The following is a 12,647-nucleotide window of genomic DNA, read 5'->3' as shown; positions in this document are numbered from 1 at the left end:
AAATTGAAAATGTCTATGACGGTGTAGACAGATGTCAAGTACAAATATAAAACAAACATCAGCTGCTTCTCACTTCCTCAAAGCCCCTTGTATTTCTTGAACTTTCTAGATCTGATATCCACGTCCCCTACAACCAGAAGGCTTTGGACTTTCTCTACCCACACCTAATCTCCACACCCACCTGCCTCTCATTCCTTAAAAGCAACATGCTTTCCTTACACCTGCCCACTGAGTTTGTCATTACAGTCTTGCCATCTCAGCATGGTTAGAGTGTGGTGACACATTTCTGCACCTGTGCCTTCCAAAGAGGGAATTTCAATTAAAATAACTAACTCTGGAAGATCCTTACTTGATTTGTCTAACTCAGACTGCTGAGGACTCATAATACCCTCATATAAACTGTGGACCGTACAGTGTTTTTGCACCCTGTGGATTTTGTCACCCATCACTTCCTTTTGAAATGTAAACAATGGTGACAGCGAGCCAAACCTGTTTCATTGTACATATGCACACCTGTCTGTTGTTGACTGACTATTAACAGACTTTTAAAAAAACTGTGACTCTCTCTCGACTGTAACTGCCTGCATGTGTTTCTTGCCTGACTCCTCACCCGCTGCCCTCCACCACTACTTTTGACTGTGTGTCACCAGGCCCAGCTGACAGTTAGCCAGCTGACTGTCAAAAGGTACATCAGGAAGTAAAAAGAACAATCCAAACAACTCTGCAGGTAGTTTACTGAGAAGTGCAATTTCCACGCCACTGAATGTGAAACATGCCGTTCGGTTTTATCTTTGTAACAAAATTTATCTGCACATATTTTTCACTTTAACAGTTAACACGTCAGTCAGTATTCACAAGATATGTGTACTTAAATTGATGTCAACTTTATTTGTTATGTTTCAGTCTTTTGAATAAAAGAAAAAAAAACATTGAAATGCTCATCAAAATATTCAAACATTTGTCTCCTTCCAGCTCCATACCTGAACATTAACTTGCTGCATATCAAAGAAAATGACAACTAATAAACAACGCAAAGGTGCTCAACATTTACAATTTACATAGATTTAAAAAAAAGTGTACATTTGAACATTATCTGCAAATCAGAAGAAAATGTTTAAATTTTTTTAATCTCATAAATGCCTTCTATTTTGAAAACAGTGATCTTTCACACTTTGATGGTTAAAATAAAATGTGGACGGCTTCCCAAACAGTTTCATAGTGTTAGAAAAAAACCTTGCAATTAACTACACAGTACAGGACACGAAGCACAAGCTGCGAGTCCCTTCATTACTGCATTGATGCCATAACTCCACAAATGCTACACCATTATTATATCACAAAATAATATTAACAACCAAACTAGAGTATTGTACAAATTCTAGCAATAAGTCAAAAATGATAAAAACCAATCGACAGCACAGAGCCAGTAAAGTTACAGTGTTAAGTTGTTGTAATGGAGTAAACCTGCGAGATTTTTCCCTGAATTACAATAAGCAAAGATGAATGTGATCATCTCCTAACGTGTCAAATTATCAGATTCTCTAAACTGCCACCATAATGACTGAAATCTAACAGAAGGGCTGATAAACATCGATTGATCGAACACCTGCTGCAGTGGAAGTTTTCCTACACATTTTGTATTAAGACTGGCATCTGAATTACACATCCTGCTGTGAAGAAAATACAATATTTGTTCACTTTGTTTGCACAAGAATTATTGAAAGAATACATAAAGAGATTCATATTCCTCTAGGTTATCCTGGCAGTTATTTCAAGCTGCCCCTTGTGCTTTCATGTAACAAAATCTTTTTTCAATCTGGGTGACAAAACAAAGGTTACAAAAATCAAGATGTCAGATGTTTTCAGTGCCAATGTATGTGGCAGTTTTTTTCTTCTTCAGTCCAAGTGTTACTACTCTCACTTGAACAAAGCATGAAATACATCATAAGTATGTTTATCTAAAAAAAAAAAAAAATCACAAGAGGTGAAGTTAAATGTAACAAATAAGAGGATTTGTTGATTTGCCGTAAAAGGTGCCAAAAGTTGTGTATGCAAACTCAGAATGAAAACCATTATACAAAACTTCTTAAGACTATTTACTTCTACTTGTGTCAAAAATAAATTTAGATATAAATAAAATACAATTTGAGCCAAGAATACAGCTTATAAACACAAACTTTAATTGGTTGTTGGAATTCTCTCCTCGGGAGAATCCTTGAGAAATCCTTGTGAAGTTTGAAGCACCATCTTGAAACACTGACAGCAGGTAGGTAACTTGCTATATTCATGATATACATAAAAATTGAAAAATCCTAATACCACTGTGTGACCACCAATAGCTTTTGCCTTTGTGTTGCTTTAATTATGAAACAGCTGTCCTATTGTTTTCCTGGGTTTTTGTGCATTCAGTTAAACAATGTTCAATGTTTCTCCTAGCAGCTTGTCACTGTGACCTACACCCACATCATGGAGTCTAAAGAGGCAAACTGGACGTACAGACCTTGCTTTTTTTTTTTTAAGGGTTGACTCTCTGTGAGAATTGCAGCCCACTATATAGAGGGGAAAAATTAGGAGGGCCATTGGAAAATGATCTGTCATAAGAATTCCCCATGCCGTCCTCCCTTAATCCCTCCACAATGATAAGATCATATCTAACATTAACTAGCATCTTTTGTATCTATATCTTTTTTAAAAGGTCACAAGAGGAACCTGCGCTGCAGCCAGGAGTCTTCTTTTCTAGAGTTAGGAGAAATGGCACACTGCTGTCACTTGTAGCCTGCATGTGTAACTGTGTGTGTGTGTGTGTGTGTGTGTGTGTGTGTGTGTGTGTGTGTGTGTGTGTGTGTGTGTGTGTGTGTGTGTGTGTGTGTGTGTGTGTGTGTGTGTGCGCATGTCTCTCTCATTTCTTAATGCCGAGGGCCACTCAGTCGAGGAAGAGGGGGCCCTGATCAGAGGAAGAGAGAAGTAGAGAGGAGGGAGAAAAAAAAAGACAGAAAAATGACATCAATTTAAAATGAAACATTCTTTGTTTATAGCCAGTGTTTGAATTCACATTATCTACGAATAAATACAGGATAATGATCCTACAGAACATACTGGAGCAATATACATCAAATAAATAAGGGCAAAAAAAATCTATTTCCAGATGAAGGAGGGAAAGATAAGAAAGGGAAAAAAATCATAGGAGACCCACCTGGAGCTGAGAGAAGTGGAGGGCGGGAACTCTTTAGGGAGGGAGGGGCTCCTCGAGTCATGTGAGGTCCCCTGGGGCCTGCGTGGTACGGAGGAGGATGGTGGAGTAGGGGCCCACGACACATAGAGGGGGCACCGTAGTGGCTGTGTGAGGATGGGGGGCCTCGTGAAGCTGGGGCTCCTAGTGATGGACCAGGCGGCCGATGCAAGGACAGCAGCGGAGGAGGTTTGGTTTTGGGATAAGACCCTTTATTTAAAAAAAAAAAAAAAGAGAAGAAGACAGGTGAGAGTGAAAATGAAAAACATAGCAGGACATCATGACAGAATGACAGACTACATGGCGCAGATTAAATAAAGAGTATCAATGTGCAGTAAATGTCTAAAACAAACTGTTCTACTATCTTCTAAAGCATTTACAAGTCTTTGCAAATAGATTTACAATACAGAAATACATTAAACCAAACTGGTGGCAAATAAAAAAATCTGTCAAGACTTAATTTTCTCTATCAAGTCAAGATAGAACAATGGATTTGCCAAAAATATCCTTAAAACTGAGGAGTACACGGCGTGTACTGTGTTTCTGAAAACGGGGGGGGACAAAGTTTGATTTATTTTAAATGTGATTGTCAGGTATACAGTTTCTGCACTCTTGAATTTTCTTCAGAAATGTAAAACTAAGTGGTCAAGTCTGCCGTCCAACCTGGTGAAGGCAAGAGAGGTGCAGGTGGAGGAGGTGAGTGGTCCACCATGGGTCCCCCTCCAGCTGCAGACTGCGGTTGAGGGGGCCCAGGTGGAGTGGGGAGCAGAGGAGGTGGTTTTCCCAGTCCTGGAGGTAACATGTTCCCTCTCTCCCCCTCAGTGTTGGAGGCTGGAGAGAGAGGAAGACAGAAAAATAAAAGAATCACAATAGCCAGGGAAGATGTGACCCAAAGAGCCAGAACAGGAAAAGATAACAGGTTAAAGGTGCAATCAGTAATACTGACACAGCACCAGTCCCAGCTCTTGTGGGCACTACAGTTTAACCAGGGTCTCACCTTGTATGCGCTCCTGCCTGGAACGGACATACTCTGAGATGGTTTCCAGCTCGTCGGGGTAGAGATGCACCCCCTCAGCCAACAGCATGAGGAGCTGCCGTGTTTCAGAGGGAACGCTGTGGCGCTCGATCTTTTCTCGATCTAGAAAGTCATCCAGCAGCTGTGATGCCTGTGCTGCTATGTCTGCGGGGTCCCTCGGCGGGCGCTCTTTGACCAGTCCTCGACTGTACTCCGCTGCAACAAAGTCCATGGCCTGGTCTTTGGGCATGTTGCGATGGACTGGGAGGGAAATGGGAGGGTTAATGGTGAGGTGTCAGGGGACTGAAGTTGGACAAAGAGGTACCAGTATTCCAGTATACCAGTAAAATCAGTGAGGTCCTTACAGGTCTCTCAAGTCATACTGAGATGTTTTTTGTTTTATGTGATGTTGGGATCAGCAAGTACAGCTGAAACATTGGTAGGTTGTACTTTTGAATGTGAGTTGTGGTTTGTTGAAGAGGAGGGGGAGATGAGGGGCATGCAATTTATGTAAAAAATGTACATTTATCACTGTAATTCAAATTACATTTCTGGACATAAGTTGTTATTTTCTTATGAGGATTCAGATGTGACGCCAAAGCACAATGAAACTTTAGATTATCTGTGTATTTAAATAAGCTACAATAAATAATCCTTTTATCATATTTACCTTAGGACATGCATTCCTTGATTTTATTTTAGGTGTGTGGATCAGACAAAAAATGTATTTAGGTCATCTTTTTGTTTTCATGAGCTAAACAGAACAGCACCCTCATGAACCAATTACATCATTTTGCACAGTTTTGATGTTCTTGTTTTATATAATCCATATTTGTTATTTGTATTATGCAGATTTGTTTGTGCACAGTGTACGATTTAAAAAATATATCAGTTTTTGTGAAATAACTCTAGTAGGGAAGCAGAGCTCTGCATGTTATTTGTTGATTTAGTTTTTTAACAGTTGTGTGCAGAACCTGGTATAGATATTGACCATATCACTTACTGTGTCTCAATTCGCGTACTTCTATACTCACACTTGCGATTTTGAGTGCATAAGTACCAGGATGGTGCAATCACAATGGGCAAAAAATTTTGTGTAAATTGATGGATGGTTCTCACCCTCCATGGTCACCATCTTGGCTTCAAAGCGGAAGGGGAGAGGCCACCAACGCATTCTCAAGCTTGAGAAAACTGCAAATCAAGAAGGATAACATACCTTCTGCGCCAATGGCAGCCTAATTTCCATGTCGCATGACACAGGGGGCACCGACAGGAAAGTAAAATGTTCGATTAAAGTCAAGCAAGCGAAGCAGCTGGTGGGCAGGTGATGAACGTGGTCACGTTACAATCGTCATTTCCGGTGAGTGCACAACGGCAGTGTGTGAATTGGGACATCACTACTCTGCTGAAATTCATGCACTACGCCGGTGAGTATATCATGTACACAGTGTACTACATGTGAGTGTACTGACTGAAGTATCCGATTTGAGACACAGCAACTGTTTCACAATGCAAATATGTTTCACATTGAGTCAACTTCAGGGAAACTACACCTTCTTACAACCTGAGTTTTATTTTTGTAGCTTGGGCCATCTGTGCTATTGGTTATGAGTGAACATGATAATCGTAGTTGCTAAAAATAATTCCAACACAGCAACAAGCATGAGCAGTCAGATGATCATATAGACAGCAAACATAACAGTTTTTTCCCAGATTAGCATCCACTGATAGCCTCTTACTCAAAAACACTGAGTAAGCATCACAATGGCTGGTGAGGAACGTCCAAGCTCAAAGAGCAAGTTTGTTTGTGAACAATAATAATGTTTACAACAGATTGTGTCATAAATACACCATTTTTCTTCATTTTCTCTTTCAAGTAGTTTCTTGACTAGTAGTTTGTTTACAAGTCACATTTGTTGCTTTGTGGGACCCATTTTTAGCAATGCCACCATTTTCATATTAATACAATTAATTTTGTGAGTTAAAATATTAACCGTCAAAACTGCCGACCCACACTACAAAACTGGAACAAGTTGTAATAAAGCATAGTTTTTCTTGGCCATACATACTTTGCTACTTTTAGACTTTATTCAGTTTGTTAGGTGTGTCATGTTAGCCAGTGGATGGTCTGTAGAGATTAACACATTGCTGTACATATTATGTGTACACATGTGTGTAAATATATGTGAATGGATATTGTGCAGATTTGATTGACTTGGGATGGGTTTTAAATGATTAATATAAATGTTTTAAACACAAAGAGCATGTTATAACAGTCGAGTGCAGAATTGTGGCTTCAGAGCTCTACATGTTTGTGTTTTAATGGTAGTATGTATTGTTTTTATTTGGATTTACACAAAGTCTGTAATAGATTTTGTGTTCAAAGATGATGTAGAATAAACATAAGATGTTATCCGCATTAGACCGTTCAACTGAGCCTAAAAGAGGGATGGAGGGTTGTAACTGAAGTGTTCTGGGTAAATTTGAAGGAATACGAGGGGTACGAACTTACTTTTGAGGGATTCTGAGAATATGATAACAGTGCAGGAGGACAGAGCTATGTTTGTCTGCTCCACCAGAATACATAACGGGGAGCCGTCTGCTCGGACATCCTGCAGGGCCCGGGTTAGGCCTGATTCCGCCTGAAGGTAGAGCATTTCCACTGACAGGCCACGCTCCTGCAAGCACTGGCTTAGCGATTTGGGGTAATCCCTTTGAGAGGAAGAGAAACACTTTGTTAACTTGACATTTCTGTATTAACTGACTCATTTGGCAAGTAGAGAAACCTAAATTATATTTCTGACAGGAACAGAAGGTTGTGTCTTAATTTAATAAGTGCTTTACCAACAAAATTGTAACCATGGGTCATCATTTCTTTTGGTGGAGAATTCTGTGTTTATGGACAACGTGTAGCTTTAAGTGGCACTAACACAAGTTTTTGATCTCTCAAAGATGTGTTGTGTTTAGTGTTGTAGTATGTGTTTAGGTAATGTATCAGGTAAAACAGTGGGTTTTCCAAATGGTGGTATTTGATATAGTCGTGGATAAATGTGTGGACATGGGTAAGTTAGGTGGCATTTTATATTACACCTTTTGCAAGAATTAATGGTAAATGTCATGTGTTTAAGTCCCCATCAATCGAGGGCTTCTTCCCAGATTCACACTTTGGTCCAACATTTAACAACCACACATGTAACCAAAATATAAACCAAAAATTAAAAAAAAAAAAAAGGTTAAAAACACAGCATCTGCATGGCATTAGTATTTTGTCTGCAGTGGCCAATCTAAGACAGCATAATTTGAAGTGATGGCCGTATTTTAGTGGAAAGTGTTTTTAATGTACCCGAGACAAGAATGAATGTATGTTGCAGTGGATTGGCTTGAGAAGTTTCGAAGACTATTGTGCTTCCCTTTTTCCCCAGACTGAAACTGGATCACTATTGGAATTCAAACTTACAGAGGTAAAGAGTGTTTACCATTCAAAAGAGGCTTTCAAAACAGTATTGCTTTACAATATACATTTAATATTGCAGTTGCATCTACAGTTGTGGAGACCACTCATTCACAGCACAGTCATTACTGCAGTTATTTAAAAGGCTATTTGCAACTCTGGGGAAAAATTAGTAGTATGAAATTTGTGCTGGCATGACGATAAAATTTGAATGATTATATAAAGATCTGAAATAGGTTAAAAACAAGCATATTATGCTTTAAAAAATAAAAGAACAAGAAAAAAATTCTTTAAACAAATACATTTACAATCCCTGTGAATACAGCTCATTGACATACATGTATATTCTCACTTAAAAAGCATAGAGAGCATTTGTTAAGCATGGTACGACTCTCATAAATTCAATCTTTTTTGTTGTTGTGCTATTACAACCCCCCAGGTTAGGCTGCTAGTGAGTTAGCTGCTCTAACTGTGTCACAGTGACATGCAGACACAGCTGCCATATGTGGCACAACTTCACAGGTGCCATCTGTGTACGAGTATCTTGTGCATGAATTACTTATTTAGTATTGCATTGTGTAGTGAGTGTAAACGTTTTACGTACTTTGACCAGGACTACTTTGTACTTAGATGTAGCATTATTATTAGCTTTACAGAATAAGTTTTGTGTACTGGGGTGAGGGCAGGTTGATTTATAGGTGTTCATTCATGGGCTCTGTGTGGCATCCACCGCTGAACCAACACCAAAACATTTTTTCGATGATAAAATAAAGAAACTTGTGTGTGTGGCGTGATATGTAACAACAGCAGCTTTTGATGAAATAAAGTTGTTTTTGTGAGAATGTGTAGTTCAAGCTGTATTTGATATGTACAGTGAATATGAACGTTCTGTAATGACATTTTGATGGGAGACAGTATTCTACAACTCCAAAGCTTTGGTGAGCAGGTGTGAGTGTGAGTGTGTGTGTGTGTGTGGGTGTGTGTGTGTTTGACATTGCTACAGAGAAATCAGTGTGTACTTTAAAACTGCATTAAAATTATAGCCAAGATTACATCATTTTAATATGCAGAAACTGGTATAACTGTGGTTATGATATGCACAGTTGTGGAACATGATTTGATTAAATGTACAACTAGTGTTACACCTTAGAGGAGGTTATAAACGTCACTCCGCTGACAGCACACTAATGTTGACAGTTTCGTCTTGTGTGAGCACAAATGGCAGAAAGAAATGTGTTTCTTCAAACAAACCCCACGCAGTAATAAAAAATCCATAAATAATAAATGAAGTGGGTGCTCCTGAGGATACCAGGGCCAGAGAATGATGGGTGGAGGATAAACAATATTTTCACACAGTCTCAAACTGGCTTTAAAATGTTTAAGGAAATGGCGTGAAAGGGGACCTTGTTAGTGAACATGAATCAAAATGAATGGAACAGACATAACCATTCAACACAGCATAGAGAGCATGATGATTTACCACCTCACTGTAGAGCCTGCATGCCTATAGATCACTGGGAGTGCTGCTGTCAAATGTACATACACAACTGATTATGTTTAACAGTTGAATCTAAAAAGTCCAAAACTGCTGGCCGACTACTGGTTAGTGAACTACCCCCACAACAAGTGCACTGACTAGAAAATATTGAAAATATATTTTATAGTGTATAAATAGATAGTGACTATTCTTTGCCTTGTTTTGCTGGGTCTATACTACTCGACTTAAATAGAAGTGACTACAATATTATATATCCTTGTTATTGGCATAAAAACCAACAATAGGTTAATTAGATGCAACATGTAGAGCACAAACAAAGCTCTCAAGCTAATACCATGAAATCAGCAGCAGCAGACTGGCAGCCAGAAGAGTAAACTAAGATGTGTGGGAGAAAAGTTAACTGTGAATGTATCATTGTGACCTGAGACATGATAACTGTACAATCCCCGACATTTAAAGATTGAGACGCATGCTTTCACACATAGATGAACAAATATAATTTGCAGTCATCATGATGGAAAAACTAAAAGTGAAACCCAGGTGTAAAATGACTTATTATCCTCTACTGTTTAATAAGACAATCCTTATTAATGACTTGCTAGTCTGACTTCTGCACTGATTCAGGTTGTAACTATGATCAAGTGGAGGGAGCCAGTGATAGATAACTTAAAACAAACCACAAACACAATGATGAATTGTAATTTTCATTCAGATTAAACAAACTCAGTGCCAGAAATTGTATAATCACCTGTTGTCAATTTCCACGAGTACTTACAATGTTTATTGTTGTTGTGTTGTAGTCGCTAGAGGGAGGTCCTAAACTTATCAACACAAACTCATCAAATGTTGATAATATCTAAGCCTTGCCTAAACCTGGATTCCCCTATTCAAGACAACACTTGCATTTAGCAAGTCTTTGGGGCTGTATTCATTACAAATGCCAGTAAAACCAGAAGATCTGGGTCAGCAAGGAGTTGAATCACTAAAGCCAAGTCTCAACAGAATGACCTTGTGATGCATGCACAAAAGCTTGAGCCTAAATACAAGACTGACTGACCCTGTATTTAAAACTCGCCCACATTTCAACCCCTACCGCTTGTAATTTATATTGTTTCTTTGCGAATACTCACAGGCACTGGTTGGTGACGGAGAGGACAACGCAGTCGGGCGGCTTCCTCTCCTCCTGCACCTGTCTGTAGAACTTCTGATACAGGGTTTTTCGTCTGTCTGCTGGAGTGGCGCCCTCCGGCTTGGCTGGGGGGTTTGAGGATGGTGGCGGAGTTGGGAGACATCGGAGGGGAGGCAAAGGGAGACAGGGTGGAGAGGGTAGAGGATTAAAGTGAGAGGGGAATATGCAGGTAGATGATATTTTTGGTTAGTTTGCAATCAACAGTGCATCTATGCACACAACTCACAATGAAACTGTAATTTAACATTTAATGCATTTCATGTAAACATGTGTAAACTGTGTTATTAGTAACATGTGTTATTGAACAAATGCAGTTTAATTTAAGATGCACTGGCACAATCACAAACCATGCACTTTCATGTAGAGATTTTTTTGTAAGTATAACTTGGTGTGCAAGGTTTCAGAGTGCCCCATAAAAATAAAAATAAAAGCACAGAAAAAAATAAAGATGTTTTTAGTGAACAATATAAAGAAAACATCTCACCATTTGGCTGATGCTTGTACCCCTCATACTTTCCACTTCCGCTGAAGTTTTGCATTTGCTCTAGTTCTTCATAACTGAAAAAAAAGTGGTGAAACAGGTGCGTCTTTAATCCTACATTGTATTGACAAAGGCATTTCTCTGCCCTCGATTCACTAGGTTATTCTATGTGTTTACTTGATGCATTTAAAAATGTTAAAAAATACCCCACGTTTAATCCATCAGTAACAGAAAAGTATGCATCAAAACTGAGTTTCAGAAATGAATGAACCACAGTTTCTGGTGTTGCATTCTCATGGCATATTATTTGTCAACACACAGAAAAAAGCTCATTGTAGTAAAAATATCTTATTTTTCTCCCCTTTTTTTCTTTAAATATTTCTGAGCTTCTGCAGTGCTAAAAGCATTCAGTGGTGAATTGATGAAATACTAACTGATGCAACAAGCACAGAATAGAAACACTCTCTTACAAAGAGTACAAAAATATTTTTGCAACCTATGATATATACTGTTTTATTTTTTTCTATTTCTTAAGCTCATGAAATTAAAAGTAACAGTGCACTGACATTTAAAGAAAGGCTCGTTTTTGCTGTTGGGGTTGCTTTTACTTCATTTCACCTCAACCTTAACAAAATATGGAATTTGTGAATTGTGCATTACTATCTAACACATCCTGACAAAATAATCAGAAACATTTTATTAGTATGAGGTTACTTAGTTGATTATATCACCAAACCCAGTTTAAGCTTTTCATTTTAAATAGAAAGGTTAATGCTCCAAGTAGTGTTTTTTTTTTTCTCTTCTCTGAGACAGTGACGAAAGTTTGCCTTGAATTTAACCCACGATGAAAACAGAACAGCTGCTTTGATAGTTCTGAAATGAAATGAGTGACAATCAGAAGAACATCCACTGAGGAAACAGTGAGAGCTCCATGTGACAGTGATCATGGCTTCACCGCTTCATCAACTTCCGCGAAGTTGTGTCGCACTAGGAGGTTGTATGATTGTTGTAAAACATTTGCGCTGCAAACCATGGACACAGAGGTTTTCTGCCAACCTTCATTAAATATGTCGCACACTTGTCCACTGTTTCATTGCTGCAAACACCCTTTTGGTTAAAGATTCGCCTAAACACCGAGTGCGTCTACACAAAAAAAAAAAAAAAAAAACACTGTGACTGGATTATAATCTGTCACACATGAACGACCACGTAGACACAGCATGAATCCTATGGGACAGTCGCAGTGAATTGCACGGATGCACAGGCTCGTACCTCTCCAGCGCATCCTTCAGCTCCTCGGTCCTCTCCTCTCTGCTGGGGTACGGCGCTGCTCTCCGAAACAGACGCAGTTGTTGAGCACTGCACAACACAACGACTTTTGTTTTTTTCAGGGCCGTGTTGAATATAGCTAACATTCACTATAGTTAATAGAATTAGAAATGGAAACAGAATTGATATCGGTTGGTATAACCCACTCCGTTGTGTCCTGTGCTGCGGGTGCTATCTAGCATGCTAGCTTGCTAACCCTGCTCTTGCCACAGGGAACCATGGGACTTACCTTCCATTGGGGTTCGCTGGCGGCCGCCGGGCAGCTGCGGATGATTTGGCCCAAGACGACATGTTTCTCTGCACTGCGATCTCGCCTGGATAAACCTGAGCTAGGAGCCGCAGGGAGGGAAGATATTTTTCTCCTGGCGTTGCTCCACCAGTGCCCCACTAACACCCTCTCTGCACTGGAGAGAGGGAGGAGGCGGAGGAGCTCTTCTTCTGGCGATTACCGGTCT

At 39.4% G+C, this 12,647-nt stretch overlaps 1 protein-coding gene across 2 annotated transcripts; it reads right to left on the bottom strand.

The window, feature by feature from the left end:
• Positions 1–863: 863 nt before the first annotated feature.
• LOC139637326 (nuclear receptor coactivator 5) lies at positions 864–12,647 on the bottom strand. Of its 2 annotated transcripts, XM_071505945.1 has the most exons (9): positions 12,422–12,647; positions 12,136–12,222; positions 10,867–10,940; positions 10,324–10,447; positions 6,757–6,956; positions 4,227–4,505; positions 3,893–4,060; positions 3,194–3,439; positions 864–2,944 (listed from the first exon to the last, which is right to left on the bottom strand). In XM_071505945.1, the coding sequence occupies exons 1-9, from the start codon at positions 12,481–12,483 to the stop codon at positions 2,907–2,909; spliced, it is 1,278 nt and encodes a 425-aa protein (XP_071362046.1). In that variant the 5' UTR covers positions 12,484–12,647; the 3' UTR covers positions 864–2,906. The 2 variants fall into 2 exon arrangements, with proteins under 2 accessions (XP_071362046.1, XP_071362054.1); XM_071505953.1 differs by lacking the exon at positions 12,136–12,222 and having other exon boundaries at positions 12,422–12,622.

Source organism: Trachinotus anak, unplaced genomic scaffold (assembly GCF_046630095.1).
Source record: "Trachinotus anak isolate AG129_WGS33_773 ecotype Australia unplaced genomic scaffold, CSIRO_AGI_Tana_v1 ptg000002l, whole genome shotgun sequence".
Classification (NCBI taxonomy): Eukaryota; Metazoa; Chordata; class Actinopteri; order Carangiformes; family Carangidae; genus Trachinotus; species Trachinotus anak.
The sequence above is the reverse complement of the archived record's forward strand: the minus strand, read 5'-3'. Positions and strand labels throughout refer to the sequence as shown.

Bases quoted from the DNA above. Each gene is read 5' to 3' on its own strand.
- LOC139637326 (XM_071505945.1), bottom strand. From the start codon at position 12,483: ATGTCGTCTTGGGCCAAATCATCCGCAGCTGCCCGGCGGCCGCCAGCG. The intron at 4,061-4,226 runs GTGAGACCCTGG...CTCTCTCTCCAG, and splicing joins CAGGCAGGAGCGCATACAAG to CCTCCAACACTGAGGGGGAG. The intron at 2,945-3,193 runs GTGGGTCTCCTA...TCCTCTGATCAG, and splicing joins TCCACTTCTCTCAGCTCCAG to GGCCCCCTCTTCCTCGACTG.